Raw genomic sequence first — 14,980 nt, forward strand, 5'->3', positions numbered from 1 at the left:
TAACAAGTTGGAAATTTTCGGCAGGGTTCGGACCCCCCGGATCCTCTTCCTTGATCCGCCTATTTTCAAGCGATGTTTCAGTGTCGACACATAGCATTTCAAGATCGCGGCTGTCGATCCGTTGTATGTATGTGCAAATCGTACTGAATATGTAATATTCATTTCCACCGTTGTATTGACCATAACTAGCCATGGAATCGTAGTTTGGACAAATGAGAAAGTCACAATTGCACCACTAGGTGGAATAAAACTGGTTTTTATTCCTCATACTGCTCAGATACGCTCTTATTCTGGTTCACATATCGCTGAGATGCCTTCTCAAGCTTTGAAGCTCAAGAATTGAGTCAATTTGTCACTCGTTGTTTTTTTTCTATTCGCATGGATAGAAAACAAACAGGTGTCAAATTGATCCTCGCTCAAACGTCACTTTGAACCAGAGTGAGCCAAAATGAGATGACATGTGAGCGATATGTGAACACGCAGAAACATGTATTGTAGATATAACAATATTCTGGTTCAAATTCAATAATAATTATTATTATCTCAGGGCTAATAATATTCAACAATTGATTCAATTCATAATATTGTTATTTCTACAATAAATTCTGGTTTTGACGTTTCTGTATTTAAATCACGTTATCGGTTGAATTAACAATAAAATTGTTGAAACGATCGACACTGTGTTATTACTCGAATGATGTGAACACGATTAGTTCAATAATATTCTGTTGTTGAAGCAACAAATAATACAGTAAACAATTACCATTGAAATGTTTGTTTCTTTTAAATAAAAATAAAACTATTTTTAGGGTTTAATTTTTATTAATAATAGCACGTTTCAAAAACTTACTTATTCATTTGCCAAACAACTTCCAACATTTCAGGGTTGTTCTGAAAGTTAGAAAGGTGATGTTACTGTCAATATATTTAAATTATTTTAATATTGACACTTACCCAGAGAATATCTGTCCTGTATGCTGTGACTGCGCTGTGAAGTCTGCGGAAACGGAAATTTTACATAGTAAAGAAATTGTGAGGGTTTTACTTTGCTTTTCTTACTTACATAAATAAAAGAAATATATGTACGGAGCATAGAATACACACAAAAAATACACAATACACGCTGATTTGGTACTATGCAAGACTTACATAAAATACAATTTGATTGAAGTAAAAATAATATTGTTAGTTCAACAATAAAAAAATGTGCGTTTAAAATTCCATGAGTTTTGAATCAATAATAGAGTTACGATTCAAATCAAAAATCATTTTTGTTGGTTTAAGCATTTGAAATTTCGCTGCGTGAACCAGAACGAGAGCATATGGGAGTAGTGTGGAGAAAAAAATAAAAAACGAAAAAGAAAACAACTATCCGCATGTACCGTCCCAGATCCCTACTAAAGGTATGTAATTATGTCAACTATTTTGAATTATCTACGTGATCAACTGTCAGTTCAGTACAGCTTAGCCTCCAAATGAAATGACGGCAGTAGCACACCTGGTGGAGAATCCCAATTACCTATGAATAAACCGTCAATTTTTACACATCTATAACACATGAGAAGGACGTCTGTTCTCTGTAATTGTAGTATCAGCAGAGACGTACACAATTTGTGAAGAAAAAACTACTATTTTACCGTTCCACCCTTAAACTTGATTTTGCTAAACCTGTTTAATTAATCGTACAACTATGTACGTACATGCAAAGTTTTCCACAGAAAGTCACAAGTCACTATTCTCCAATAGGTATACGAATGCCGCAAGAATCAATTAAATAAAACACGTGACAGAATTGATTCATCTCATCATCATTACCTCTCCAAATGGCAACAAATTCTATATATATATATATATAGGGGATGAAGGGGTGAATAGGCTATTGAATGAATTTCGGCGGTAGTTTTATGTGGATAATTGACTCAAACTCACTTTGGAATAATATTAAAACAAAATAAACAAAATATTTGAATGAACAAAATAACCATAGCACAATATAGAACCAGGATTTATTTTAAATTGACAATCCATAGAATGTAAAAATTAACACCAATCAACGATGATGGCAACAGATTAATAATTTCCAATCCCCGAATAGAAAAATCGTCCCCATTCCATTAAACAATCGAGCAGGCAATTCCAATCAAACTCAACCACCTTATTGACACGCAATCGAATTGACTCATCAACTAACCCTGCTGTTTCTCCCTTTTCCCTATCTCACACAGATTCTGGTGACATGTGCAGTGCTGCTGCTGGCGGCAGCATGCGGGATGCCCATCGGATACTCAGCGGTCCTGCTGCCTCAGCTGTACAACGTGAGTGAACCGCTTCACATCGACGTCGAGATGGGCTCGTGGATCGGTGAGTCTAAGTAGATATACTAACACACAAAAGAATAGCGCCTGTAGTGATCCACAAGTAATAATTTTCCAGTCGGGGGTTTCGCCCCACTGCGTCGATATGAAAATGACAAATGTCATTAGGGAAGAGTGTTTACCCAGCGTAACGTTCAGCAGCTTGAGCAAGGTCCGACCCCCGCGAGTAGATTATTCCAATGAATGGCTGAATTGAAAATAAAAACATTATTAATTTCAATGTGGTGACTACCGCGAAAAAGTGGGTCAAACACGACTGCTTGATAAAACTTCAGCATTCGTTCTTGTACGAATCTACATATACAAATATGTAAAGGCAGTCAACAATCAATGGCGTAAGCAAGATGCTATACCCGCAAGCAAGTTTAGAGCTGCTAGAAACTTCCTTGGAGAGGTCACTGTGCACGAAAAAAAAATGGTTCTGCACACGTTCGCTGGTGTAATGGGTTATATAAAATCGATGATTCTAATCGATGTGATGAAAATTCTGTATCCTGTTTTGAACATTTCTCTTGTTTTAAACCTGCCCAATGAAATTCCCTAGCTTTTTCGTATGCAGATTGGTGTCGTGTTCAGGCACCCTGACATCCACATGGGTGACGGAATCAAACGCGTAAATGTATGCGATGCTCCAAAAATTTCGAAAATTAAATGATCGTTCTTTTTTATTCGACTCTATTATAAGCCTTGACAGAAATTTATATACACCCAGTAGGAGACATCATCGGTTTGATTGAATGGAACAGTCAGCGGAGGAGGCGGAAAGGCAAGATATGCGTTGGATGCTTCTCCCGGGTGCGCGTTTTCAGTGTCGTCGAGATAGGTCCAGGGTCAATAGCAACCTCCTAATTGAACTGCCGGTACTTATCAGCGCGTTTAGCGCCAACGTTCCGTTCCGCCTGCATGGTTGCTCAATACACCCGGTAGGCTGTAAACCGTTCAATTGGTTTATCGAAATATGTCAATGTGAAGTGATTTGTTTAGACACTTGAGAAATAATGGGGTTGAAGATGTTCTAGATAAGGTTACATATGCACTAGAGTGCCCAGAAAAAATAAGACCCTCATCGGCCCACTCCTCAGTCGGTCAAATTGTGAACCAAATTGTGCATGTCTGGCAACCAGACCAGCTTGATTGATATTTGTACTAGCTCGAATTTTCACCACTAGGCGGCACTGTGGGGGAGCCCGGGGCTAGTTGGCGGTTGGCGTAAGTTGGCGGAATCCCTTTTTCTCCGTTTCTATTAGACATATAGCGCTGCCTCTTGTTATGTACCTCAAGTTATATTTTTGTTGCAAAACATTTTGTTTTGTGGAAGTTATGGGAGATATTGTGTTTTCAAGCATACCAAGTAAATTTCCTAAATTTTAAACACTGTGTTATTTAGGGTGATTTTCAATCTATTTACCGAATGATTATATTTTTCGATAGTCCGTGAAAAGAGCTTTCAGTATCCATATAGATATTACATCTATCCACGAACAAACGTTATTTTTTAAATAGTTTTTTTTTTTAAATATGCGGTTGGGGTAAGTTGGTGATACTATTTTCGGTACAAAAATAGTCATAATTTTTTTTTATTTCTGGAATTCAATCGAAAATGAGAAAATCTTTTTATTGTGTACCACGTCAATGCAGGGGACATTTACTTTGGCCAATCGCCTAAAGAATTTTGAAAATTTGCTTTTGAATATGGAGTACGCGTCAAAGTCCCGGGCCGGGGTAAATTGTCGGGTTTTCCGCATCACATATTTTGGTCTCTAAATATTTGGTCCCCTTTCATGCCAAGTGTTGTATTTTGCAAGATCTACATCAAAGCGGTAAAAAATTGAAAACTGAAATCACCGCCAACTAGCCCCGGGTTCCCCTATGCATAGGATTATCACTACAAAAAAAATTAAGAAAGATAGTTGTAGTACCTACAGCTTTGTTGAAGCAATTCAGCTTTTATAGGAGGACTTTTTTTATACCTTTATGGACAACTAGGGCCGAGGGTGGTGGCTAGCGGGATTCATACATCGTTGATCTGACGGACGAAGCTATGGGCCTTGAACACAGGCAACGCAGATTCAAGGTCATCATTGAAATGATAAAGGGCGAACACGAAATTACACATTCAACAAGGCATAACTTTTTTACCATTGGGTAAAAATCAACCAAATTTTGTACACTTTCTCATTGATGTGTTTTGTTTACATGCTGTCAAACTCGAAGTCGTATTTTTCGATTCGACGAAAATGGAGGTGAACCAACGCGAGTCGAGAGAACAAATTCTTTCCAAACACCTGGAATTTCCTGTCCTGTCGCACCGGCAGTTGGGAAAAATGTTGAACATTCACCATTCAACCGTCTCCAGAGTGTTGAAGCGGTTCCAGGAGCGGTTGACGTTAGACCACGGCAAAGGAGCTGGAAGAAAACCGGGACCGGAGAACAAAAAGACGGAAAGGTGAAGCGGATGATTAAAGCAAATCTCAACGTCTCAAGCCATGATTTGGCTAAAAAGATCGGCATGTCGCAGAGCTACGTCCAGAATGCAAAGAAGAGAGCTGGACTACATACATACAAGGTACAGAACTTCCCAAACCGCGATGAGCGGCAACAATCGAAGGATAAAACTCGGGCACGGAAGCTCTACGAGAAGATGCTGACAAAATATGGCTGCTGTGTGATGGACGACTAAACGTATATAAAAGCCGATTTTAAGCAAATTCCGGGTTGGAGTTTTTCACCGGCAAGAGCAAGTTCTATGTGGACGACAAATTTAAGAAGAAGAAAATGTCGAAGTTCGCCTCCAAATATCTCATTTGGCAGGCCATCTGCTCTTGCGGACTGAGGAGTGAGCCTTTCGTGACAAAGGGCACAGTAAATGGCGAGATCTACAAATTTGAGTGCCTCGAGAAGCGCCTTTTGCCGTTCTTGCAGCAGCACGGCGAAGCTCCGCTATTTTGGCCAGATTTGGCATCATGCCACTATTCTAAAAGTGTCCTGGAGTGGTATGAGGCCAATTCTGTCCATTTTGTTCCAAAGGACATGAATCCGCCAAACTGTCCGGAGCTGCGCCCGGTGGAGCAGTACTGGGAACTTCGGAAGAGCACGAAGACAGTCAAAGACAAGAAGGACATGTTAAGAAAATGGAAAAAAACTGAGAAACTGGTACCGGATGACACTGTAAAGACTTTGATGGAGGGCATCAAGCGAAAATGCGTTCAATTTTACACTCAAGGCTCCATCGATTAACTTTTCTTTTGATTTTTGAAGTAAATATATGTATAAACTACCCTGGTTTGATTTTAAACATTATAAGAAAATTGGCATGACATTTTCGGTATCGCAATAATTTCGTGTTCGCCCTTTAAGTTCTGCGTTTGAGCTGTACTTCCCCCGGTTGCCAGACGAAAACCTGTAATTATTGCGTGTGACATTGTATATAAAGTCTAATTGTGAGTCCTGCGGTGGTGTATGCGTGGAAGATGTGAGTTTTAGCGTCCGAGTCCAGGGGTACATATCAGTTTGTTGACGTGAACACTAGAGTGACAGAAAAAAAATGATCCCCATCGGCCCACTCCTGAGCCGATTCCTAGTCCCACCAGAAGTGTCTGCTCCAAATTTGAGCCCAATCGAACAAGTCTAGCTACCGGACCAACGTGCTTGAAGTTTGTATGGGATTTTTCGACAATCTACATGGAGAAAACCCAGTTGCTCACATTTTCGCCGCTAGGTGGCACTGTATACATCAGATTATCACCAAAAGTGAAACTTAAGAAGATAATTTTATTATCTGCAACTTTGTTGAAGACTGCAAAGCGATCTGACTCCAATAGGAAAAGTTATTAAACTTTTAACGAAGTGATGTCTGAGTCAGTTTTGCATGGGGCCTAGCAGTGCATGGTAGTGTATCAGTACTAGGTTCTAACAAACTAAACATTTTTATGAAACTTTTCAACGAAGAGAGATAGAAATTAAGTGGCTTCTACAAAGTTGTAGAACAAGAATATTGCAGTAATTCTTCCAAACATCTCGATATTCTATCTCTCTCCGTTGAAAAGTTAGTGTTGGCGCCATCTATGCGGTCAGATGTGGAACTACAATTTTCTAACCAAAACATAACTCGTATTATGTACTGCAATTCTTCCGAACATACTATTCAGCTAAATCTAACCATTAATCCACAAAAATGTTTAGTTTGTTAGAACCTAGTACTAATACACTATCATGCACTGCTAGGCCCCATGCAAAACTGACTCAGACATCACTTCGTTAAAAGTTTAATAACTTTTCCTATTGGAGTCGGATCTCTTTGCAGTCTTCAACAAAGTTGTAGATAATAAAATTATCTTCTTAAGGTTCACTTTTGGTGATAATCTGATGTATACAGTGCCACCTAGCGGCGAAAATGTGTGCAAGAGGGTTTTCTCCATGTAAATTGTCGAAAAATCCCAGACAAACTTCAAGCACGTTGGTCCGGTAGGTAGACTTGTCCGATTTGCTTCAAATTTGGAGCAAGCACTCCTGGTGGGACTAGGAATCGGCTCAGGGGTGGGCCGATTGAGTTTTCAAAAATTCATTATTTTTCTGGGCAGTCTAGTGAACACTCACTAATTGCATAATAGTGTGATCGCGAAGTGCTCGAGCGTTTGTATGCTAACGTGTTTGTCGCTTGCCCTAGCGTGTGTGTAACTTTTCGTGCATCAATTCGATGTTATAATCGTGTGGCCAATCGCATATTCGCATGTATTCTTGAATGATTGCGCGCGGAACGTGAGTCTGATGCTTAATTTTTAGTGTATAATACAGATGCTAGAAGAGTCAGTTTTCCCATGAGCTCCCGGTAATGTCGCCGTGGAACGTTTTGTCTAGTAAGTATGAGCGTCATTGTTTGATTGGTTCAACTGAAGGCATGAGTTTAGGCTGCTACAACCGAGGGCAGACTTCCAGACGTGACCGACTCATGATCTCACGAGCAATGGGTTTGCTTGAATATTTGTAAATAATTGCAATTGCATGTTCCCGTTTGTGGCCAGGGTTATGTTATCGCGAAGGCAACGAGCGTTTGTACGTTTGGAATGAGAGAGATTGTGAGTATATATGAGAGAATATGCAATTAATTGTGGGTTCATAACATGCCGAATAAAGAAATAAGATGCAAGGAGATTAACTAGAAGTGTATAAATTAACTGATATTATTTTTAGTATACATCAGTAGTGGAAAAGCAAACTAATAGAACAACAACAAAAACAGGATTTCATCATGCTATGCTGACTGGAAATGGATGACTCACGTGCGTCGGTAAACCAATTGTACCTTAATTTATCCAATTCAATCTTCCCGAATGAAAAGAATCGAATGCACAAATTGAACACTGGATTTACCAACCATTCTAACATATGCGCCAGTTCTGCATTCATTCCCTGATCACAAATTCTAACACAGATAGCCATATGACCAGCACATAACAATGGTTACACTAATACTAAAACCTATTCTACTTCCACGTTTCTTTATTTAATTTGTGCACGATGACGAAGCTGACCAATAAATCGACACGCAATGACCCCCACTGCGAGCTGTGCCCACAAACACTACCAAAGTTGGACAATGTTTGCAAACACAGGCCACAGAAATGGTCAATCCACGGCGATCCGCCAGTCGGCCTCGCCAATGTGCATAGGCTGTTGGCTGGCTGTTAGTTTGGGCTGGTGCGGAGTATGAAAAAGGCCCGTAAGCCCTCTTGGTCTCCTCGATGCACCACTATCGAAGGGTAATGCAATAACCATCTTAAAGCAGTTGTCTGGCAGATGCTGCTTGATGATATTTGAAATACCGCCAAACCCGTCACCCTAGGGAAGGTGCTTTTATAGTAGGACTAATTAAACTAGTAACGCAGTCATGACTGAATGAGTTTTTTGCATGGGACCAGACGGCGTAGGTGGTGACTCAGTAGTCGATTCCCACAAATTTTAGTTTGCGAAATAATGGTTGGATTTAGATTTGTATTTGAAAGAAATTTACTACATGATATGTGGCTAGAAAATCTTAGCTCTACATTACACAGCAACAACACTATCTTTTAAACTAGTGATCATCCATAAATGACGTAGCATTATATGGAGGAGGGGGGAGTTTTGTATTTTGTGATTATGTGTGACGACAGGGGGGGTAGGGGGTCATATCATGCTACGTTGCTTTAATCGTTTCATCTAACTAACATCGTTTATTTGTTTTATTAAATTTTTACGGGGTCAAGGTTGGGGGTAGGTTTACCGTCAAGCTACGTAATTACCAGGGGAGGGGGGTTGGTGGTTTGTGACGAAATGCTACGATGGGGGAGGGGGGTGTTAAAAATCACTCAAAAAATGCTACGTCATTTATGGATGATCCCCTAGAAGTTTTCTATAAAATTGTAGAACTCACATTTCTCAGTAATTCGTCTGAACATGTCAGTATTCTATCTCCCTTGTTTGAAAAGTTAGTGATGGCGCCCTGTATTTGATGAAATATGGAACTAAAATATCATATCATGTACCAAAATTTCTCTAAACATAACTTTTAGCTAAACCCAACCGTTATACTACAAACAAAAATGTTCGTGGAATTGTATGACTGACTAAACACTATAGGGATGTTTGATCCCAATGCAAAACCGATCAAGAGATCACTTCGTTGAATTTCTAATAACTTCGACATATTTTTTTTAAATTATGTCCCAGTACAATTTTATTTCTGAAGTGGGTTCGAGCAAACAAAATTTAATATTTATTTTTGATTTGTTTCGAGACTTTTCCTACTGGAACTATAGAGCTAGGTTCTCGGTACGGCTTCCCATCAGATACACTCACTACAACTGCAGACGAGGAAATGTCACGCACTGTAACACCGCTTAAGGCAATTGCAGCTGGACGTTTTCGTGTTTGCGAAATCTTGGGCATAGTTGTACGTGGACGATCGCGGTTGCTTGTTTGTCTTTGTGTATCATCGCGAAGGGTTCTGGCATTTGTAAGTTAACGTGTTCGATCGCGTGGGCGTTTGTATGTTGCGTGGACGTTCGTATGTCGTGTGTGCTAGTGTGTATGTAGCTTCGCGTGTATAAATTCTATTTTATAACTATGTGGGCATTCGCATATTCGCGTATGTTCTTGGATGATCGTGCGGACCGTGAATCTGATACTTTATTTTTGGTGTATGGTTCAGATGCTAGAAGAGAGTGAGTTATCCCATATTTTTAGAGTTCCCGGTCATGTGAATATGAGCGTCATTTTTTCTGATTGGTCCAACTGAACGCATGGACCTAGGCTGCAAAGGCCGAGCGAGAGCAGGGGGACTTCTGCACGTAACCGATTCATAATCGCGCGAACACGGGCGTTTGTAGGATCTCTCTTTAGACCACGTTTGTACATTTATAACGTATGCGGAATGAAAATTGGACAAAATTCAAAAAGCAATTTTTTGCAGAACAAACTTTATTAAATTTTCTCTCTATACGCAAACATTTGTCAGCTTATTACCTTAATGTAAAAAATGGCGACCATTCGAGCAGCTTTGCGACAGTTTGCAGGAACTTTTTCCATGGCAGTCGAAAAAGTCGATGTTGGCATTTCCTTGATTTCTTTCTTAATTTTGGTTATCAGATTGTTTTCGGACGAAAATTGTTGTGATATACTCTACGTTTCAAATTAGCCCAGAAATCCTCAATAGGACGCAGTTGTGGTACATTTGGAGGGTTATCAGTTTTTTGAATGAAAGGTATGCCATACTCCTTCATTGCGTCCAAAGTTTTCTTGGCATAATGGCTAGATGCCAGATCAGGCCAAAACCCAATATTCTTGTGTTTGTGCTTCCGGTTGATGAAATCAACAACTTTTGGTAAGCAAAAGTTTATATACCTATCGGCATTGACGGATAAACCCGATTCGAAAAATATCGGCTCCGACATTCAAAGCGGGCTTATTGCAAGCCACATTAGGACCTTTTTTTGGAAATTTACATACTTTACTTGATCAGTTACGCCCCCATTTGCTTCGTAATAATGATGACCTTGCCACTCATTTCCATCCAAAGTGAAATATGTTTCATCATCCATGATGCAAATTACATCATTTTTTGCGAAGAAAACTTTTTGAACTAGCGAATTCAAACGATATTTCTGTGTAATTTCATGCTCCTTAGAAACCGCTGGCTTCACTTTTCTCGATCTTTTCCTTATTCCCATTGCGGCTAAATAAGTTTTCACTGATTTCCCATCACGATTATACTTTCTGCCCAGTTCTCTGTATGATTTTGCAACTTTGTTGACAGTTGCTTTTTTTCAGTTGACGTCTTACCTTAGGATCCCCTAAGCTGCATGATTTTCCAGAACCAGACTTTCTGGCAGTAGTTTTTCGATTTTGGTATGTCGACAGAATGTTATAAATAGTGCTGCGACTTAATCCAGCTGCGATGAAATGATTGACCACCCTCGGTTTGTTCCAGTCAAGATGGTTATCAAAAAAATTACAAATATTTATTCGTCGTTGCTGCTCGTTCGCTGCCATTTTGTTTACAAGGTATCTCCTAGCGGGTCAAAATCAACACTGGATGTTAAAAATATGTGTGCCTCGAGTATGACGTTTAGTATGATGCATTGCACAGGGTTGCAAAAATTTTTTATGCTGGAAGGGTTGTCCAAATTCCATTCCGCATACGTTAAGTGCTACAACGTTCCCATAGTTACCGGGGCGTTATCCTGTTAGCGAGACCGCAGGCGTAGTTGTACGTGCACGGAACCTAAGCATTTGTATATTAACGTGTTTGTCGCGTCTGCTAGCGTGGATGAATTTCAGTTTATAACTGTGTGGCCATTTGCATAGGTTCTTGAATTGTCGCGCGGACCGTGAATCTGATGCCTAATTTTTAGTGAGCGGTTCAGATATTATAGTTCTCCCTTTATCACTAGAGTTCCCAGTCTTGTTGCCATGGGACCGTGAATATGAACATTTTTTTTATTGGTACCACTGAAGGCATGAGTCCAGACGCTAGGACCGAGGGTGGGAATTTCGGGACGTGACCACTTCACGAACGCGCGATCAGTGAGTTAATGCCTGAGCCGCGTTTGTAAATTTATAAGTGCTTCACTTAATTACCGGTATGTTTTAATGCTAGCAAAATCACGGGCGTAAGAATGTCAATGATTGAAATTGCATGTTCGCGTTTGTGACCAGGCTTGTGTCATCGCGAAGGACACGAGTGTTTGTACATTTGGAATGAGAGAGATTGTGATTGTATATGAAAGTATAAACAATTGATTGTGTCAGTGAGTGTTAGTATGTATCTAATTTGGGATATAGTAAAAAGAGAAAAATTGCTTCGCTTGATCGACAGTAGTCAAATTCAGAACATTGTTTATTCTGACGAAAGGAAAACTTAACTCAGCAATTCGTAAACCCAAAACGACTAGGTTTACTTAACCCACCGTTCATAAGAACATGCAACATTCGCCACAAATAATGGTGTAAGCCGCTGTAAGGGATGGTTTAGGTCCGGGAACTGGTCCGAATCGTGAAACTGGTCCTGATCCAGACTAAACTGATTCGGATCAGTGGACTGGTATGGATCCGTGATCTACATATCCCCGATTTAGGATGTGGGCATAAAAAATATTCAGGCATAGGGAACCCAACGCGAAAGATCGGTATAAAGCATAGAATCGATTTTTAAAATTTGTTTGTGCAATCCAACTTACCTAGACGAAAATCTGAAATTTCGGCTGGTTCCTGCCTGCATTTCCCAGAATTCCGGCTGGTTTGGTGCGGTTCCAATAGAATCACTGGAAACGACCGAATCAATCCATATACGGCCAGAGCAGAGGTTGACACATACATTTACATCTACCGAAGTCAGCCATTCCCCCTTTTTGCCTTTCTCCTATAGAAAGGCTATGCAATCACTCTGAAAACCGACTTTGTAACCGAGGCCCGGAGGGCTGAGTCTCTTATACCATTCGACTTAGTTCGTCGAGTTAAGCAAATGGCTGTGCGTGTGTATGTATGTATGTGATAAAAAATATTTCCATCGGTTATTCAGAGAAGGCTGAACCGATTTTTTTTTCAAAATTAAGTCTCAATTGAAAGGTATAACATCCCCATAGACTGCTATTGAATTTCATTTAATTCCGACTTCCGGTTCCGGAGTTACAGATTGAAGAGTGGGGTCACGCATAAAATTCCCATATAAATCGGAATCACCATAGTATCTAAAAGATGCAAAACTTCATAAAATGTGTTCAAAAATGTTTTGATTTATAGTTTCAGCCCGCTGATGCCAAATCAAATCCACGTTGACCACATTGGACAACTTCGGCGGAACCGAAAGCTTCGGGAAAGCGGTTATGCTCCTGAGTTGAATTCACATCTACTTCTCAGAAATGTCTGACTTTTTTTTCCTAAAATTAGTCTTAAATGAAAGCTAGAATATCTCTATTGAATGCTATTAAATTTCCTTTGAATCGGAGTTCTGGTTCCTGTGTTACGGGTTGAAGTATAATTAAAATGAGTTACAAATTGCTTGTTGGCCGACACTCTTATACCATTCGACTCACTTCGGTGAGTTCGGAAAACGTGTGTATTTGCATGTGTGCATGTGTGTGACCAACAATTGCGCATCGGTTCCTCGGAGATGACCGAACCGATTTTCTCAAAACAAGTCTCAAATGAAAGGTATAATATGCAGTTGGGTGTAGTATTTGGTTTGAAATGATTTTGAGTTTGAAAACTACTTCAAAATTGAAACTCATTTAAAATTTGTTAACAAGTTGAAATTTTCTGGACCCCCCGAGCCCTTCTCCTGGATCCGCTGCTGGGTTCAAGTGTTTCAGCTTCGACACATACCTTTTCAAGTTCGCTGCTGTCGATCCATTGTATGTATGTGCAAATCGTACCGAATATGTAATGGACATTTCCGCTATTATATTGAACATGAGCAGCCATGGAATCGCACACGGAAAAAAATCCGTTCATAAATTCATGAACAAAAGATTACGATTTCGCGAACAGAACGATTTACGAAAACCATGACCAAGTTCCTGAAATTATGAATAATAAATTTCGAATTCATGAAACTATTTGTGTTTTCAAAAAATCAGTTCGCCACGAATATACACATGGCGTTACATTAGAATGTTTCGTTAGGGTACTGTTGTTGTTCCCTGGACAAGTTTAGTTTTTGTTGTGATTCTAGTTCATGATTTGGGAACACACAGCCGACATTCAAATGTTGATCATGATTTCAAGAGCTTATTCGCGATTCTTATGATTTTTCATCACGTTATTGTGCTATCTTATTTATGAGTTTACTATCGTATTTTTCTGTCAGACTAGCGGGATGATGATCATGATTTCTACATCTTAGTCGCGATTTTTGTAATTTCTATACAGGTTATCGTGATATTTTAGTTATGAGTAGAGTGATTCATGTTCATGATTTCAGGATCTTAGTCACGACTTTTGTAACTGCTGTTCATGTTATCGTAACATTTCATGTTATCGTAATATTGAGTAATTCATGTTCATAATTTCTAGATCTTAGTCACGATTTTCATAATTTCTGTTCATATTATCGTTATAGTTATGACTAATGTTCATGAGATCAGCAGTATTAACATGGTTTTCGTAAATTCTCTTCGCCTAATTGTGATCTATTGTTTTTTGGTTACCATCGTTTTTTTATTCGGAATAACGTGACAATATGAACTGGATCATAAAAATGATTCGCGATATCTTGTTCTATGAATTATATGGGATGGAATTCTCAGCGCAGTTTTCGTTTTCTATCCAGACATGAACCTTATCAAACGAATATCGATGTTCGAGGTCCTAATAGTTTTTTTTATATCTAATGCTCGTGTCTATTACTATGGTCGCTAGCTGCTTGGCATTTCATAAAACAGTTCATGGGATAAAAATGATTCCACGAATAATTCTCCAAATTTTGTGAAGCTGTTCCCGGGAAAATTTCATTACCATGTTGCATGAAATTGTAAATGATTAGCGATATCTTCTAAATATCACCAGCACGCAAAATAGATTGTTAATCATGTACTAGGCATCATGAACCAGTTCACAAATACATGAATAATATTAGATGATTTTGTAAACTATTTCACTAGCACGGATATTGGATCGTACCTAATATATTAGATTGGAAGGTAAAAATTGAGCAGCTTTTCGCACTGCGAAGGAGGGCCTATCTTTATGAAAAAAGGCTTTCCGTGTTTATTGTCACCGCCGTTTTCAAGGGAAAATAGTTTGGGCATGAAAGGATTAAGTTATTTAAATTTAGAAGCAAAACTGACATTAAAAAGAAATTAATAAGCCAAGGTTTTCGAAAAAAATGTTTTTCTTCCCTCTGCTTTGTCGTGAAATATCTCTTACTGTATAGCAGTAGTATGTACTAAATTGTTCATAAATCAAGACTATTATTTTCAGATTGTACTGATCTTATTTTCGATCGGTCGGCGGAACCTGTTTTTCACTTGAATTTTTATTCGTTTTCTCGAACCTGATTTCTTACAATCTAAATCTCCAAACCTAATTATTGTTTATTCATCTCAACTTCGCATGCAACTATTTATATC

General features: G+C 39.1%; 1 protein-coding gene across 2 annotated transcripts in view; it reads left to right on the forward strand.

Annotated features, from left to right (window-relative positions):
- Window positions 1-14,980, forward strand: part of LOC131689385 (facilitated trehalose transporter Tret1-like) — a 40,101-nt gene that overhangs the window by 13,509 nt on the left and 11,612 nt on the right. For both annotated transcript variants that reach the window (XM_058974439.1, XM_058974438.1), the window contains exon 3: window positions 2,226-2,361. In XM_058974439.1, the coding sequence (XP_058830422.1) occupies window positions 2,226-2,361 (136 nt within the window). The remainder of the gene's footprint in view (window positions 1-2,225; window positions 2,362-14,980) is intronic.

Source organism: Topomyia yanbarensis, chromosome 3, assembly GCF_030247195.1.
Source record: "Topomyia yanbarensis strain Yona2022 chromosome 3, ASM3024719v1, whole genome shotgun sequence".
NCBI lineage: Eukaryota > Metazoa > Arthropoda > Insecta > Diptera > Culicidae > Topomyia > Topomyia yanbarensis.